The sequence below is a fragment of the Oryzias melastigma genome, linkage group LG3 (assembly GCF_002922805.2).
Source record: "Oryzias melastigma strain HK-1 linkage group LG3, ASM292280v2, whole genome shotgun sequence".
In the NCBI taxonomy this organism is placed as follows: domain Eukaryota; kingdom Metazoa; phylum Chordata; class Actinopteri; order Beloniformes; family Adrianichthyidae; genus Oryzias; species Oryzias melastigma.
The window spans coordinates 27,498,649-27,517,019 of record NC_050514.1 but is presented as its reverse complement, the minus strand read 5'-3'; the positions used below and the strand labels follow the sequence as shown (position 1 = coordinate 27,517,019).

Here is an 18,371-nt window from a genome sequence, read left to right as displayed (position 1 = left end):
TTTATAGAATTTTAAATAAATAATTCATCTATTACAATTAAAATGCGACATTTTATTTATTTTTTTTGCATTTATGTGTTATTTATATGAACTTAAAAATTAAAATAAATTTCTTAAATAAAAAAAATGCTAATTCGATTAAAATATAATTCTGATCATTTCTAAAATGCTAAATGGTGTGTAATATATACATAAAAAAGGCAATAAATACACAAACACACATTGATTCTTTTGGAAAACTGGTGTATTTGATTATTAGAGTAAAGAATTACAGTATCTTAGTTGTTAGTAGGTATTAAAGTGTAGAGAAACTGGACCCATAAAGATCTTCCAACTTTCCAAGAAAGTGCATGTAACAGTCCGAAGGTTGTCAAACTCAATATATATTTATATTTATAAAAACACTATCATTTTGTCCCCGGGCCGTGATGGACTTCTCCTGTGAGCAGTATGTACAGTTTCTTTGCGAGGGAGTACGTATTTCCACATCTGAACGTTATTTACAGAAGCGTCAGCACAAAACTTTGCACTTAATGTCAACGAGGATGCTGGGAGATAGCAGCAATGAGGAGATCCAGCTGAGAAAGTAAAGGAGAACCCTCCTCGACTGATTGATTGATTGATGCCCTCGGTTCTTGAAACAAACCGGGCTGAACACTCTCTCCTCCGAGTAAATGCCTCGCTCTCACAAACAGCGGAATATGAGCAGAAGATTTAATATAAAATAAAAAAAAGGAGGGGGAGAGATTTAATCCGAAGGGAAAATGTGGAAGTAAACAAAAATAGTACAATACGCAGAGAGTGTAACAACAAAACAAGTTAACACTAAAGAAATGTAGCAAACATCAACGTTTTGTCTTCCTTAAATAAGATACAGGTAAATAACAACTGCAAAGAAAGGAACTACCACATCGTCTTGTCCTTTGCTCGGATTTCATTGTTTAGTCTCGATCACAGGAGGGGAGGGGGCACACAGATGTTAGACCATCTACTGAAGATCAGTGTACATTATTTACAGCAAGTCTGTTTGCTTATTACAGGGCTAATGCATCACATGAACATAGACAGTTCGGTTATAGCTACTATAGACAGAAAATAACTTAATGCCAAGGTTTTTCTAACCAGACTTCTCTAAACTTCAAAAGCACATTTTTAAAGCACCCAAACATCCTGGCTTTAAAAGAGAAGAAAAAAAAACTAACTGTTAATGCTTCCACTTGTTTCTCAAGCAAGATTATAATCACTAATAAATAAGCTCCTTGAAAGTATAACATGTACATTGTACAAAAAAAGCAACTTGTCTTCACACTCATGTTCGTAAAGATTCGATGGCAAGCGAAGGAGTTCGGTTGATTTTTATCTTCGTCTTGTTCTCTTCAGTTCTGGTCTTCTGCAGGTATGTGTACGGTACGCCTGTGCTCAAAAGCGTACGCTTTAATTAGTAACAATTTCTTTGTTGTCCTCTATGAAGCGTGTGAACCGGAAGTGGCCTCCGTTCTCCGTGTTGGCCATTTTCTCTAAACCGGCCAGCGCAGCGTTGGGCTCAGTGCTGTGCAGCTTGTCCAGGCTGCCGGTGAGCCCACCTAAGGGAGAGCTTCCTCCATTCCCCACCCCTCCTGACATGGGCGGGATGCCCCCATTCTGGATGACGGAGATTTCGTTTGTCTTCATGGCCAGGCCGTTAGAGAACGCCGCTGCGTACTGGTTCCAAAAACTCGCCGGGTCTCCGTTGCTCGCCCTTGGGGCCATGTCTTTCTGGAAGATTTCTGGAAACTTGACTGGGTTTGTGCCCAGGAAGGCCATCGGGCCGTCCACAGAAAGCCTGCGGCCGCGTCTGGCGGGAGCGCTGTTCCACATGTGCGTGCCCATGTGAACCTAAGCAGACGAAGAGGGAGGAGAAGCAGAGAGAGGAGCAGGAGGGGAGGGGAGACAGAGCAATGAGAGGGATGAAAATGAGTGATGTTTACAAAATGATGCAATGGAAAAAATAATCATAATGTGTGACTGCAATAAAAAAAGCTTCACATCCTGGGTGCAGCAGAGTGGTTAGTTGCTCAAGCTGCAGGACTGTGGTGTAAACAACTCATTTTGGCAAGCTGACGTTGAATCAAAGCTTCAATTTGTTCATCTCATGTAAGGGACCAAAGGGCTCTAACAAAATGTCCAGTTTCAGAACCAGGATGCCAGATTTTACCTTCATCAACAAATGCACGTTTTTGGCTTTTATTCTGTTTTTATCATAACATAGCTGGTTAAACATAATAAGACGCTTACAGCGAAAGTTAAAAATTAACACATAACCCAAATACCTCTCTGAACTGAAAAAGATGTAATTTTATCTTTGTTGCTTGTTATTTAGACCATGTTTCTGTAGATGATTTGGCAGATGCTTTGCATAATATTAAAACTTTTTTTGTTTTGGAAAAACCCAAACTGGCCTAGATCCCTGCGACTGTTCCCTCGCTCATCAGCTGATCCCATTCTGGAATTTCTCCCCAATAATCTCACTTTGTGATTCAACTTTTCCACTCGGGTCATTATTTTCTCTCACAAAAGCTTTCATTAATTATACATTATTATCACCTAACTATTTTAAGCACGCTAGCACATCATATTAAAGTAATTAACAGCCCTGAGAATCTTTTTTTTTCGCTTACATTCTCAAACTTGCAGGAGACTTCTCCGTACTTTAACATTTACCTTGAGGTTTCCTTTGGTGGTAAAGGCCCGACCACAGATGGTGCAGGCGAAAGGTTTCTCTCCCGTGTGGGTCCTCTCGTGGATCTGTAGAGCACTGGAGGAGGAGAAGCACTTTCCGCAGGTGTTGCAGAAGTGCTGCTTGGGTGTCCTGCGCGGAGGAGCTGCAGAGAGTACCGGGGAGGTGGAAGCAGATGATGTGACCAAGCTCGGGGGAATGTCCTTGTTCTCTGGGTGGAGGCTGTGAAGGAAGCCGTTGACCTCCGGCTTGCTTAGGGAGCCGACAGACATGAGGGAAGGAGTTGGGCTGGATGACAGGCTGGTATTCGACGGCTCAAAGAGCTGTGAGGGCAGGTCTCTCATTTGATGAGTTAGCATGTGCTGCTTGAGGTTGCCCTTGGTGGAGAAACCTCTGTTACAAGCAGTGCAAATAAATGGTCGCTCTTTGGTATGGCTTCGATAGTGAATGTCCAAGGCACTCTGACAAGCAAACGTCTTCCCACAGATGTCACAGGATGTGTTCTTGATGGTGTTACGCTCTCGGAAGGGGAAAATCATGCCCAGAGGTTCTTTTGAGGGATTGACAGATGTCAGGTCTAGCGCTCCGATGTTGCATGGGTGAGACTGCAACAGGCTCGCACTGGTGTGGTCTAAGGATAAGACCCTATGCTGCCTTTCATCGAGGCTGGGGGATTTGCGCAGTTGCTGCTGCATGCTCGTGGGGGATGGCGCCTGCATGGAGGAGGTAGATTCTGACACAGCTGGACTCCCCGCACTCTGACTTTCAACATCACCTCCCAGGGATGAGGAGTCATTGGTGAGACAATCCCCCTCCACTAAGCCATTCGCAAGAGCCTTCATCTGGTTGACTGGGTACTCTTCCATTTCATTATTTTGAAGACTTTCTTTGCCGTTCTTCTCCAGCCCCTCGTTGCTAACCATGTCAGGGGGTGCCGGAGAGTTACACAGACTGTCATGGGAGGCATCGGCAGACCTTGGTGTGTCTGGCACGCTGCTATCTGGCCCCTCTTCCATCCCTTCCATATTGTCGTCAGAGAAGTTGTCCATGTCGTCAAAGTTTCTCTCGTCGAATGAGCCAGTGTCAGAAGCCATGGACTCTGCATAACTCTCTGGAAGAGGGGTGTTGGGAATCTGCCCACCCATGTGCATGCGGATGTGTTGCTGAAGAACCACGGCGTTAGTAAACTTCTTCTGACAAATAGGGCAGGAGTGTTGAACTCTGAGAGGAGGCATGGCCCTGTGGACGCTGTAGTGGGTCTTAAGGTTCCCCTTGGTGGTAAATGCTCTGCCGCAGATTTTACACTTAAAAGGCCGTTCCCCTGTGTGAGTGCGATAGTGCATTTTCAGAGCACTCTGGCAGCTCAGCACTCTGTGGCAGATGACACATTCGTTTGGGTCTGTCACCTTCCTGTCAATGTTTTCCACCAGCTGCTGCAGCTTGGAGGTCTCTGAACCCTGGAGAGGATCGAGGATGCCTCCAAATGGGAATTTCGCCTTAAACTGATCAGTTAGAAGGGGCATGAGAGGATTGGTCATCATGGGTGGACTGTTAGATGTTGTATACTCTGCAGTGCCCTCCGAAGCAGAGCTTACATTTGTCATTAGGCCTGAGGGGTGGCTGCCATCTTCAGTTTTCCCATTTGAGGTAGGCAAGGTTGCACCTTCACCCTCTTCAGATGCTCCATCAGTACTTTTAGCTGAAGGCTCAGCGGAACCTGAGTCATTCTTTGCAGTAACAGAAGGGCTGGTTATGGCTATTGAATGGTCTTCCTTTTTGATGAAATGCGGCAAGCTCGGCATGGTCGGTGGCAACAGCATGCCGACTGAAGATGTCAGAGTGGGCAGCACTGGTTTGCTGTCTAGCCAACTGGTGACGGGTTTCTCTGGGGGCATAGACATGCCGTACGGAATGCCAGTGCTTGTCGGTATGTTGTCTAGGTGTTCGGGAACGGGGTAAGGGTTCATCTGAATGTGTGGGTACTTCTCTTTGTGACGCTGGAAGTGGACTTTCAGGTTGCCACGAGTAGAGAAGCGGTTGCCACAGACGTTACACTTGTAGGGTCTCTCACCGGTGTGAGAGCGCAGGTGGATCTGCAAGGCACTGTCGCTGCCAAACACCTTGCCGCAGAACCTGCATTTATGTTTGAAGAAAGCGTCGTCGGAGCTGCTTTTGTGCTCAAATGAAGTGACATTAGGTGGCTTGCCTTTCCTTTGCTGGGCGAGAGCTGCCAAAGAGTTGAGATCCTCCACAGTGGTACCGACGCTGGGCAGAGAGCTGGAGAACAGGGAGTTTCCAGGTGGGGGTTGAGGTAGAAGGGGATTCACTGCAGAGCTCAACAAGCTACCTATTCCAAATGCTGGTGTGGATGACTTGACAGCAGATGAGCTGCTTAGCTGAGAGTGGAGGCTACTCATAACTGTGGGCCTTGACTCAGGAGGCTGGGGGTTGACTGTCGATGGTCCCAGTGTGGTAATGCTTTGAGATGTCTCACTGCTGCTCGGGTTAGACTGAGGTAGCTGCGCTGCTGCAGCCAGCTGCTTTAGGCTGCTAATACTGGCTGACTGACTGGCCAGGTTCTGTGCTAGGCCTGCGGCTGCAGCCAGCTGCTGGGAGAGATGTGAACTGAGTGTGGTGAGTGGGCTGGCAGCAGGCCCTATTGTGCCCGGAGCAGACGTTGGGGGTACCTGTAATTCTGGGGACTGGGAAGCTAAAAGCAGGATTTGATGGCGAATTTGCTCAATAAGCTGCAGCTGGTGAATCTGCTGCTGCTGCAGAGCTAACAGCTGCTCCATCAGGGCTGGTACCGGCACCCTCGGGCCGCCAGTAGATCGGGCTTCTTGGGAGAATTGAGCAACAGCCACTTTGGTGCTCTGTAAGTTTTCAATGATGACATTGCTGTTGATCATGGAAAAGTTTCCCAGTTCAGTCAGATTACTGAGCTGGGGTAGTGGAGCTGAAATAGCTGAAGTACCTACGGCCGGACCAGCAGTGCTCCTGCTAGAGTGGCTAACCGGTACACTGACGGGGCTCCTCCTCTCCGTTTGACTGCCTTCCTCCTCATGACCACTGCTCATCCCAGAGACATCCACATCCATGGACTCGTCTTTTTCAAGGGTGCAAGGATCCAAAAGGTCGCCGCACTCTGTTTGATCAGCGTTAGTAGCTGCGTCGTTCATCTGATCGTCAGCATTTTGGGGAGAAGACCCAGGCGAAAAAGTTCCAGCAGGGGAGGTGGGGTTCTCATTAACTATCAGAACTAACTGATTCTTAGTGCAATTTTTCTTGTGTTCCTCAAAATCTGACAGTTCAAAGAACTCAGCACAACATCTGCCACAGACATGGGCGTCTGACTCCTTGCAGGGGGGTTCCTCAGAGCAAAGTTCTGCGTCCCCTGAAAAAGAGGAAACAGAGGATTAGTGATTAGAAATGTGTCGCTGCTGAAGAAGGAGCTTTATCTGCTCAAATTCCATTGTTGTTTAATCTTAAGTTAATCAGTTTTACACTTATCCTTTTGATGTGCTCACAAAAAGTACCATCCCAAAGCAACAATAAGTCGACAGAAATGACAAGGGGTTTTATTTAGTGCAGTGGCCTCTGAAACGTGATAAGACGGGATACAAAATCAATGAAAACTACTCAAATATTGCTTAAAAGTGATCTTTCAAGATGCGCATCTGGGTCTCATCAGCCCAGAAAAGGTAATCATTTTATGCAGATAATCCATCAAAAATATAGAATAGAGTGAAGTGAGGACATTGAGTCTTAATGAAATTTCATAAAATGGCATTGATTTCCTATATCCCACGCCCTTCAAAGTCTCCTTGTCCACTTGGTGCAAAATCAAGCATTTGAAGGACTTATTAGACTTTCAATTTCTTGTCAACTTTGCTCATTTTCAGACAACTATGGACATCTTGGACAGGTTATCTATGTCTCTAAACTAATTTGCAGCCGCTCAGCCTGCAATCACGGTGAGACAGGAACAACAGAGCCTGTGGCACCCAGACTGATAAATGCACACGCCAAACAAAGTGGGAAAAATGACCAAAAAGTTCATCCAAACAGATTAAGAAACACAGTTTTTTTGCCATTTTTAAATGAAAATGAGCTTATTTTCAAGTCACAGCATGTTACCACAGATGAAAAGCAACAAAAATAAATACTTAATTAAAGCTTAAAAATAATCTAAGTAATTTAAAAAAAAAGTAGCACTGGAAACTATGTTAAACTCACTAAAACTGACAAACTGGATCTACAAGCCACACAGACGCAGCAACTTCTGCTGCTGCTTAAATGAAAATTAAAAAGCCGTGACCCTCTTTGACATTCCCACCGAAACAGGTTTTCAAATTTTCCATTTTAATAAACGTGACGAGTCACGAAGTGAAAAGGCAAGACGACACCCTGCCTCCAGAGCCACTGCTGTGCTCCAGACATTCCTTATTCATTTGCCTCTTTGTCACACTAAAATCTCACTATTTAACATACAAGTTGATTTACAAATTGCATTTCTCTATGAATCCCTTTCATTGTGGCTCCAGACCCTCAACACTTTCATCGGGGCCAAGAATTCATTTGCAAATGAAACCCAGAGAAGTGCAGCCCTGCCCCACAGAGAGACAGGATGCCTTCCCATTGTTCACGCAGCATGGGAGCGGCGGGGATCGTCGGCACAGCCTGGCCCTGCTCATCTCTGTCGACTCAAAGCAGATCCTGTTTAATTCAGGGATTATCTCCCTCAATGTTTCTCCGCTCACAGACATCAGATAACGTAAAGTTGCCATGACAGTAAACCCTGGCCCTCACACCACCAAACCATGCAAACAGGGAAGACTCAACTTTAATGACAACTTTTCATGCTAGCCCCCCCCTCGCCTGCTTCCACCTACCGACCAACACCCCAAGCGTTAATTTGGAGAGAAAAAGTGGCGAGAAAAATGCACAGATTCAATTTTCTCTTTTCCTGATAAAGATTGTTTGCAAGTAAGCGTAAAGAAAATCTAATCATGTAACAAGAGTGGAAGGAAAAAGGACATTTTATTCTATTTCAAAAAGTTTTTGAGATTAAAAAAAATAAATATTTTTATGACGAATAATAACTGATAAAGTCAAACAGTGGGAGAGAAAATAAAAGAAGTTTCCCCTTAACTTTGTTACACTTAAAAAAACATTGTTGAATAAACAACAGTTTTTAGGTAAATTTGTTTAAAAAAAAATCTGATTTAATTATTAAAAGTTACCAAGCAAATCTAGTTAATAAATAGCTAAGTTACAGTTAGAAAAATTAAAACTGTTAGGAATGTTTTTATTTTTTTGTAGTGCTAAATAAGTAACTTTGTTCAAATGGACGGTCAACTAGAACTTCAGTTTTAAAATGTTATTTAAGGTAAATCATGCATTATTGCAGAGCAAAAGGATCATCATTTTCTACGTTTGCCTTAACTTCACACGATGAACACAAACTGAGTCGATGCATCCCTACAAATCCACTGTCCACGCAGGACGAGTAAAGCCAACGGCGCAGATGCTAGCATTAAGCTTAATTCCCAAAATAGCAAGGATTAACTTTGAATTAAATTCAAGATAAAGTCAAAGCTTGTATGAAGAAGAAGAAGAAGAAGTGTGTAAAACTTCTACATAGTCTCAGGCAAAAGAACACTTAGCAGAGACAAAGAGCAGCAGAACAGAGTCATCTAAATGTGAGAATTCAGAAAGCGAGGATTAGATTTAAAAAATAAATAAATAAAAAGCTGACGGAGAGCTTTAGAGATCCTACGTTATTTTTTTTTGCAGCGGGCCTCTGTGAGCCTCTTGACACTTGTGACTTCAGGAGGGTCTCTGCTCACATCCTCGTCTGCTCTCTGGACTCATCCCACTGAGCACAAGATGGGGTTCCACTAAAGCAGGTCCAGGACAGGACTCGCTTCTCAGAGGCTCTGCCCCGGTGACATGGTTAAAGCTTTAAGGGGAGGGAAAAAGACAAAGCAAGTCCTTCATGCTTCACCTAGACTCACACCACATAAACACTGGCAACTTGACAAGCAACCGTGTTTGAAGAGCAACAGCGCAAAAAAAAAAAAAAAAGAAAAGGGGGGGCTGCCCTGCCAATCTTCCCTCCAGGGGGGCCACTTCGATAGGGCACGAGGGGATGGTCAAAACATTGATAAGGGCCTCGCAATCTCACACATGCTTAAATAAAGAGCTGGGGCCTTGCTGGGCCGCCTGCAGCTCCGACCAGCAGGGTCAACGGCGAAGCAGAGGGAAACACACGGGCCCTGAACTCTCATCACCTCCACACAGAGGGACACTGGCAAAGGTTAAAACAGCTAAACATCCCACCCTCTGCGGCTCTCACCCCGACCTCCCAGCAGATACAGCCCTCAGCATCCCTCAATTCAGCTGCAAACACAACGCCTTTCTGTTCCACTTCCGCCTCCCAACTCCACACCAGCACAAAATAAAAAAAACGCTAAGACAACATCTCCCGCTCCCGTAATCACACACACAAGACACTTGCAGGTATTTTAACGTGCTGCCATTGGATGTAATTGGGGAAATGTAGGATTTTGCAGACTGCATGGAATCGGTGACAAAAGTCACTTCTTCCTTTATTAGATTTGGAGGAAAATGCTGAAAATGAAAACAGCACCCAGGAAATAAGCAAGTTTTGCATTAAAGAAAAAAAAAAATCACATGAACTGGTCTGGAAATACTCTTCCATGCAGGACTTTCTGCTAAAAGAAAAAAAAGCCCATTCAAAATGAGCTGCACATGCTTTTCAATACCAAACACAAGGAAGGCCCTGGTGAGATTATCCACCACACACATGCGTTTGCAGCGAAGAAACGGTTAAAATAATAACAGCTTTTTATATTTTCGTTCGGTTTATGTGGGAAAAAATAAAATAATCAATGTGGATGGGTTATTTCCTAATTCAACTTATCTTTCTAAACAAGCTTTTTTAAAACATTTTTTTTTATTTAAACCAGACAAAAAATATTTTTTCTTTATAAAAAAAATCAAAATTAAAAATGATGCAAATGTTACCAAATTGCAGAATTTGGGCATTTACTTCGATTTACGACCACACTAATTAGCCGTTTTCCTATTTTTTAACTCACATTATACATTTTCCGAATATTAAAACAATGAGAGCAAATATATTAAAAACTTTGGCCGCATTTTCTGTTGAATTTTCCCACTTTGAGATCCTCAGATCGCAGAGCTGCAGGGATTTGGACCCGTAGGAGGACTTTGTCCAAACACTGCTTTCATTCAAGGTGCAAAGCGACACTTTGATAACAAAAGCATTCAGGATTTTTTTCTCGCCTCAGAAACTTTTAAGGCCTAAAACTACGCGTACAAAATATAGAATATTACAGTTATTTTAATAAAATAAAAAAAAATAAATATTTTTATATAACGATAAAAAGCTACAATCTGCTTTTATTTGTGCGTAAAAGTGAAGAAGTTGTTTCTGGTTCTATCTGTGCTAAAAAAGGATGAGTAAACGGAAGGATTTGTAAAGTTCCTGCGCGCACTTTGGAGCCACTTTTCACCAAACTCTTGGCATAAAAAAGCACAAAAGTGCAGGATTACGCACGGATGTGTTGGTAATATTTATATAAAGTGAATGGATCGCGGCAGCTCAGCGCAGCGCTGGAGTGAATCACACGGAAGAAGGGGTTTCTGTGTCCGGGACGCAGCAGTCTGGAGTCCCGCTGGCGCGTCTGGGTGGTCCGCGCATCGAGAGCGACCACTGCACAGGGGCCAACGAAAGCTTGTATTTTATCCCTTACATTTTAGGAGATTTAAGCTAAAAGTTAAGATTCAAATAAAATAAAAATAAAAAAGTTCTGAAACTTTAGGAGGACGCGGAGAGCGTCGGTGAGATTTGGAAAAAGCTGTTTTTATTTGGAAAAAAGTTGCGAAATTTATTAGAAAATCGTTTTATTTATTTAGTAATCAAAGAAACTCTAAAAACGAAAGTTTTGTTAAAAATCCTAAATATGATAATTTAAAGAGATTAAAAAAACTTTTTGAAACTTTAACCATAAGTGTTCGCCGTCGCGCACAAAACAACCCCAAAAGTGTGAGAAATCGCCGGCGCTTCTCCACAAACAGCGACAGTTGTGCGTGGACTCACCATTGTGCTCTGATAAAGGCAGATGAGGGTCGGATTGGAAGTGTTGCGGCTTCGCTTGTTTCCTCCGCGACATGCTGGCTGGCACATCAGCAGGCAAAGAATAAAAAAATGACTACAAAACCTCCTGAAAAATTACGTAAATCGAGCCCATCCACCGCGCATGTGCCCCGTTATGATTATCAATAATGCTCTACGATTAATCATAAGGGGAGGGGGGGCTTCTTTGAAAGGCGATTGGCACCTCGCCAGCCCCCCTCCTATTCAAATGAAGTCTCTTTAATCAATTAGCTCCTGATTTGCTGGGGACTCTTGTCTCTCTCTCAGCTCCCACCCAATGAGTTGATCCGTTCGGGGAAGAAAGGCTGGCTTTTCCACACTCCCTTTAGATACGGTTTAACCCCTTCTGTTAGCCAAGCCAAAGCTTATCTTGACTACAGGGGAATGTCAGCTTCTCGGGTCCATTCTTGCAACAGTGTCTCTCAAGCTCTCACACTGATCAAGCGCCGATCTGGGCTTTTTTCTTTGCTCTTTTCCTCTCCCGCAGATGAAGAGCGCTGCGCAAACCTCCGCGATCTCCAACCAACTTTCTTCTCTCTGCTCTCGAAGTGTCCGCCCTCTGCTCTCGCATTAAGATTGTTGTATTTCAGCTCTTCTTGTGCTGAACACCTACTCTGTGAAGAGTTTCGAGCGCGGCTGCCGGCGCGTGGAAACGTAGCGTCGCGCGGGCATGGTCCGTGCGTAAATGGCACCGGCGGAACGCGTTTCCCAGTAATGAAACAAAAAGGGGAAGAAAAAAAAGTCCACGCTGTGATTTGGCGTCCCGACAACTTTCATATGATTATTATTGGCAGAAAGGGAGTTACTTACTAACACGTTTTCATCACACACCGCATTCCGCGAATAAACAAACTTTGAGGGCCCGTGCGGCAGTGGGACAACGCGTGGCCCCGCCCACTGGGGACGTGATTGGTCACTGGGCTATTCAGTCACGCTGTTGTTCACCTCCACCCCTCTCAACCACACCCCCTCCTCTCCACATCCTCTCTCTCTTTCTGAGAGCGCTCAGCAGATCCAAACGTGCTGCGCGCGCCTGGATGATCAGTGGGGGAGACGAACCAGTCTGTGCGTCCGGACGGGGACAAATAACGCCTTCACTTAGTTTCCAAAACATTTCCTTGTTAGAGAAAACCTGAAATGCACCCAAAGGTGCGCACTTCTCTTCGTTGGTCTTTTTGGAACAGCAAAACTTGGGTTATTCTGAGGCCATCTGCTGGGTTCTCTCACCAGGAAAATCAATATTTGCGATTTTTTTTTTTTTTAAAAGTTTAACTGATTAATAAATTGATAGATTCAAATTATTTGGCGCGCAGTTTTTTTTAAGTTAGAAAAAAATAATTACAAAATTTCCAAAAAAAAAGGACAAAAACAATTTACACTATTATTTATTGTAACGGAATGGCGCCTTCAGTTTTGGAGAGGGCAAAAGGGTCCCGCAGGAGCTCCACATGACTGCTGCAGATTTATCACCTGAAAAAGACAAACGAAGCTCTCAGTCGGCCTGATTTTGAGAAATGAAGATAATAATGTTACTATAGGTGATGTCTTGGACGCCATTATTTTTCACTAAATATTTAAAGAGCAGCTGCAGGCGAGATGGATCTGGTCCACTCCTGTGTCAGCTATCTTTTAGTTTCGACTATAGTCTCACTGTTTACTTATTCATCACAAAAGACGAACCAAAAGAGCGAGCAGAGGATTAAATATATATATATATATATTCAAAGAGCGCAGAAGTCCAAACTGCAGGGAGAGGAAAAGGGTTTCTGCAATATTGTAATGTCCCGAGCGGGAAAATCAATGGCCAGTTAATTGATGTGAGTGTTGGTGTGAGATTGTAAACAAGCTGATTTGCAGCCCAGCCGAGCGGTGGACGTTTTAAATAGGATTCACCCGCGACAACGACGGTACAGTGTTACCAAACGGGCTGAATGACATGGACGCGCAGAGGTTGGGGTCCCTCTGGACGCAACAGAAACTTTTACAAATGATTTAACAAGAAATTGCTAAAGATATATATTTTTTTCTAATATTTAATATTTTTTAGTTAAATAAAAAAATGATTTTCTAAATAAAATAAAAAAAAAATACAAAATAATTCATTTCCTCTAATTTATGTTCGGCAATAGATTTACTTCAAAGTGATTGACGCACAAAAGCTGCGCATTTGCCTGTTACGCGCAATCAATATCACGCGCACAGCTCCAGACAGGCCATGGCCCGCGTGCCATCATTCACCATTATCTCTGACACGTCATGATTGATCATATATCCCACAAGCGCATAATGCGGCAGGAAACGCGGGAGGACCGCGCGCGCACCGGAGCCGTTATAGTGATCCTCCCGCAGAGCCCTCCTTTTCCCCGCACCCCACGCAGCGCGCGCGCTCAACACGTGGTGGCTTTTACATCCGCGGCCCCTGATGAGACGCAGAGAGAATCCCAAAGCAGCGGAATACGGGCCTTCATCTGGGTCAGCTGCGCGTGAGAGCGCGCACAGCGTGCAGAGGAGAGAGGAGGCAAAAGGATGCAGAGGCTCATCACAGACATGAGTGAGAGCTGCTGCTCTTTATTGCAAAGTTTGATTTATGTGGCAGGATCTTAAGGTGAAATGAGCAACGAAACGGTCAAATAATGTGTAATATTTCATAGAAAAATGACAGAAATATTGAATTTTCACAAAAATACTGTAAAAAATAAACATTTTCTGCATCAAATTCATTTGCTTTATTGCTTTATTGACAGTAATATTTGTCAAAAGGATTAAAAGTGTGAATAAAGATACCATCATGCTCAAAATAATACAATATTTTTTTATTGTTTCAATTAATCTTTAAAGTTTAGTGTATTGATTTCTGTAAAAATATGATTTTTTAACGTTCAAATTAAATCTGTTTTGAAAAAAAAAGTCACAAATACATATTTTCAAATTCACTATTAGAGCTAGGGAGACAGCAGAATTTCTAAGTTGAACTTGGAACACTTCTTCCTCCAGACGGTGAGAAATCGGCATTTACGGCTCCGTTTTGTCGCTCCAAACCTCCACAGAAAAACCTCCCGCATTAAAATGCAGCATCTGCAGCAGCAGCGGAGGATAGCCTCCATTAATTAAGAGATCAAACCCTCTCCATTGTCCTCCAGCAGTCCTGCCACCACTTGTCCCACAGATTGTCTCACCCCCTCTAATTTGCCCCCCCTTCTCGCTCCCCTCCTGACAACTTCCTGGAGCATCACCCGATATCAATGGGCCGTGTTTGCTTTTACATTATCTTAGCTGCAGCTACAGACACCCCCGTTTTAGGGAACAACCACAGGGGTCAGTGAGGCACAGGAGGTTGCTGGCATCACGTGAAAGTGACACAGAACCAGATTTGATGGCGCTCCATCAGCCTGTTGCTGCTCAGGTGAGGAGGAAGAGTTGGGAGACGTCTGGTGCAACTGGAAACCACAAAACTCCAAAAGAAATATGTAAAACATATAACTTTTTGCTTGTAACTCACTAAATTTGTAGAAAATATTAACAGTTTTATAGGAGAAAGGAACAAACAACATTTATTCTTAAATAATTCACTTAATCCCTGTTTCCAATTAAAGACGACTTGACTTTTTTAGTTATAGACACTCAGTCACAGAGATGCAATCCTTAAATTTTTCAGCTCTTATGAGACAAATTAACTTGATTGTATCTGATTAAACATGCTCGCTTGAGTGGCTCTAACGAGAAACACCGTGGCGTGGACGACCACCAGACCTCCCTATTTTAGCTCCCTCGTCTTCACTCTGCTTTCATATGACATTGACGAATGATATTTGGACGAACGGGGAGGCTTAGATGGTTAGACGTTTCGCAAAGCGGAGCCGGATTACACTGACACACATCACCAACTCTGGAAGTTAGAGAGGAACCAAACGCTCCGCACATCTTGAAGAAATTACAGACATCACCCCCAAAAAGCTGCCTGTTTATATATTTTTAAGAACCTGGAAGCAAAACTTAAAATTACACATCGAATTATCCCTACATTACTTCACACGCTTGTAAACACAGAGCGTGCAGAGTACACAGATGCCATGTCTGTGTCACAGCCGCAAAGCAAGCTGGGCGAGCAGTGGGAGAACACAACAAAGCAGCGGGCAGGTAGCCACCGAGCCAGCAGACACGCCACGCAAAACAAAAAAAACACACGCTCTTACTGTAAATACTTCCTCAGAGTTGAAACACATCAAGTGGTTTATTCGCTGCAACTCTGGGCACAAGATGTTTATCAACCGCCGCCAGACAGCTGCGTTGGTCGGGCTGCAGTTAACAGGGTCTCAGACAGGCCCTTATTGCTATTGATAGCTTGCATTTAAGGCCAGGCTGAGGAATGGCACTGCTCTGGGCAAACACTAGCTATTGATCTGTGATGTGTCCTCTGGATCTGCAGAGGGGAAGGGACAGTTGGAGATTCAGGTTGGAATCGTCATGGTGCTCCCAGACTTTCAACCTGGCACTTGGAGGAACAGCCGGTGCAGTTTGTGATGTAAGTCGGACGTTCTTTAGCCCTTCGGGTTGTTAATGCGTAGTTTTTATTGACCTTTATATCCACTTAGTTCTGTGCAGTGGGGGAAGAGTCTGGCGATGGATGGATCGCGATACGTGGCTCACGATACGATACATATCGCGATATTTATCCCAAGACTGTACCGGAACAATTTTCTTTAACCCTAGAGCACTATCGGTTATTTTGAAAAGCAAAAGTATTTACATGGTTTTCAATATGTTACATTTCTCTGAGAGTCATGGGTCCCTGGGGAAAGTCTCACATGTTGGACCAAAGGCAGAATCTCCATTATCATTATTTATTTATTTTTAGAAATATTTTGTTCTCAAATTCTTACATTTTCAGTAATTTTCAAGCATGATTTTAGCGTCTTCCTATGATTTATTTTCCTTTTTTTCCACATATACCATTAAAAATAATTGAAAATAAAAAAAACAACTCTAATTTATCATGGGATGTCATATGTTGATCTATTTTTTATGAAAAATACTTTTTATAGGGTAAAAATTACTCAGCAAAAGTTATGTTGTAACTTTTCATAGTGAAAGGGTTCTAGAGTTAAAGAGTATGACTAAGAAAAAAAACTTTACCTGAATATTAATACATTTTTCATGTTAAAAAATGCAATAAAAAATCATTTTAATGATCACAATTGTATCTCATATACAAGCTGCGTTTACTCAAGCAAATTCATGCTGGTTTCCTTTTGGTAAATCAAGAAATATTTGTTCTTAAAGGGAGAAGTCAATATTGTCTGATTTCCACAACAAAATATTTTTCAATATAAGCAAAAAAAAAACCACAAAATAAGTGTACTTTAACCAATTATAAAAGTATTACTGAGGAAAAAAGTACTGCAAAGTGCTGCGGTTGGGGGTTTAAGTCTAAAAACAAAAATAAGAAAGTTGCACATAAATATTAAAATTAAATAAATAATTAATTAATTAAGAATTATTTTGTCAACATTTTAAATTGATACAAGTATTGGCAAGTGAAATATCGCGATATATTGCCAAATCGGTTTTTCCCTAATGTGCATAGTCACGAGGGTTACTGGATGCTTTAGGGTACATCTTAGACAGGCTGCTATGCATATTTTATTTTTTAGGAAGTATTTTGTTTTACTTTTAAGTTCTGAAATAAAAAAAAAAGACATCCTCATTGGTTCAATTTTTAAACTACAATCTGACTTTGTTCTAACTTTACCTCCAAACAAGGAAAAAAAAGAAAGCAACTCAATAAATGCAACTTGTTTTCACAAGTAAGTCTGTATAAAAGATTCATTTCAAACAACCAGGTAAAAAATAATACATAAAATAGAAATAAATTACATCATCGATCACGTCCAGAAGTTGATTGCTTGAAAGGGAGTGGGAGGAAGCAAATTTATATAATCCCACCATATTATTTTCTATGCATGAATTATCAACATCCGGTTCAGGACTTATGATCAAATATTTTTCATTGATTCAGGTTTTTAAGGATCCTTAAGATCACTGATGTAAATACATTTCAAACCAGTATTATTTTCCATTGAATTTTTCTTTGATTCATAAATCAAATACAAGTCATTTCTATTAATCAGTACCAAAAATCTAAACTATTTTCAGATGATTATAAATCACTAAAGCACAGTTTAAATCGTCTTTTTTTCCCTGCTCTACAATCGTTCTGTAGTCCAGGAGGACTTGTACGCCATAATCTCAATAAACAAAACAGCAATAAATAAGCTTTACCGCAGTAATAAATTGCTTTCCAAACAAACACAAGCACATTTTGCTCAGTGCTGAAGTTTCAGTGGTTAAAACTCTTGTGATCTGTTGAGAGGAACAGTGTTGCAGCCTAACTTAATGTGAGGTCCTCTTGCATCTCACTCTGACCTCACATGAAAGAGCTCTCAAAGTATGTTTGCATGTCTGTTTTCAGAGCCACATGACAAAGCTGTGCTGATAAAAACGCGGCACATCCTTCAGCAGGCAGAACGGAGGCGGACCTAAACAAAACGAGATTTGGGTACATTGTTGTCGCAGGTTGACACGGGAGAAAGAAGCCCAGAAAAAAAGGCCTGTCTGAAGGTGAAAGGATATTTCTACACTTGTGGAAGTTTTGTCAGATATAGAACATCAGAGAGTCCCTGAGGATTTGCTTAAAAACCCACTACGATCAACTTTTGATTGAATCTCAAAGTGCTCCCAGTTGTCTTTTATGTATGAATTAGGTGTTTTTAGCAAAAATAACTGAAAAAAGTCATTGTTTAGAAAATAGTTTTAGCATATTGGCAGTAGTTCATTAGATATTGCTGTTAGAGCAACCCCTTCTCCCCTTCCCCTCACCGTTGCAGAGCAGAACGAGGATCTTGTGGCCCGCTTATCAAATTTTCGACATCACAAATAACCTTTTTTTTTAAAACATCTGATCTAAATTCACATTCATTTGAGGTTCGGTTGTTGTTCATATCAAAACATGTCAAACATTACAAAAAGTCTAAAAAAAGATCAATGCAATCACTTTTTATAAAAGAAAAATAACAAACCGATTTAATAGGATAGGCACAAGAAAATGCTTATTTTAGCCTATTCCTTTATGTCTTTTTTGAGTCACACAAATAATTCACAATATGTAAATCTAAACAAAGCAATAAGAATATTCCAGTAACAGTGCACTAATTTGAATAGAAGAAATACAAGCTCAATTTTCATCAGAAAAATGCCACATAATCATGTCAAAAAACAACATTGTGGCTCTCTAAAACCCATCCTGGAGGTAAAATGTGGCCAACTTTAAATTATGTAATAAAATCTGCACATATTAAGGTAAAACCATTTAAAAAGTGGCATCATTTCTGGCTCATTGCTGGCTCATCAAGTCTGGAGCGGGAAACAGATTTCCTGACCTTCAGAATGGCC

General features: G+C 42.1%; 1 protein-coding gene across 3 annotated transcripts; it reads right to left on the bottom strand.

Moving 5' to 3' along the window:
• Positions 1 to 226: 226 nt before the first annotated feature.
• Positions 227 to 11,931, bottom strand: sall1a (spalt-like transcription factor 1a). Of its 3 annotated transcripts, none has more exons than XM_036211302.1 (4): positions 11,733 to 11,931; positions 10,866 to 11,558; positions 2,701 to 6,110; positions 227 to 1,875 (listed from the first exon to the last, which is right to left on the bottom strand). In XM_036211302.1, the coding sequence occupies exons 2-4, from the start codon at positions 10,936 to 10,938 to the stop codon at positions 1,435 to 1,437; spliced, it is 3,924 nt and encodes a 1,307-aa protein (XP_036067195.1). In that variant the 5' UTR covers positions 10,939 to 11,558; positions 11,733 to 11,931; the 3' UTR covers positions 227 to 1,434. The 3 variants fall into 3 exon arrangements, with proteins under 3 accessions (XP_036067195.1, XP_036067197.1, XP_024151670.1); XM_036211304.1 differs by adding an exon at positions 8,496 to 8,678 and having other exon boundaries at positions 10,866 to 11,930; XM_024295902.2 differs by having other exon boundaries at positions 10,866 to 11,931.
• Between the last annotated feature and the right edge of the window lie 6,440 nt (positions 11,932 to 18,371).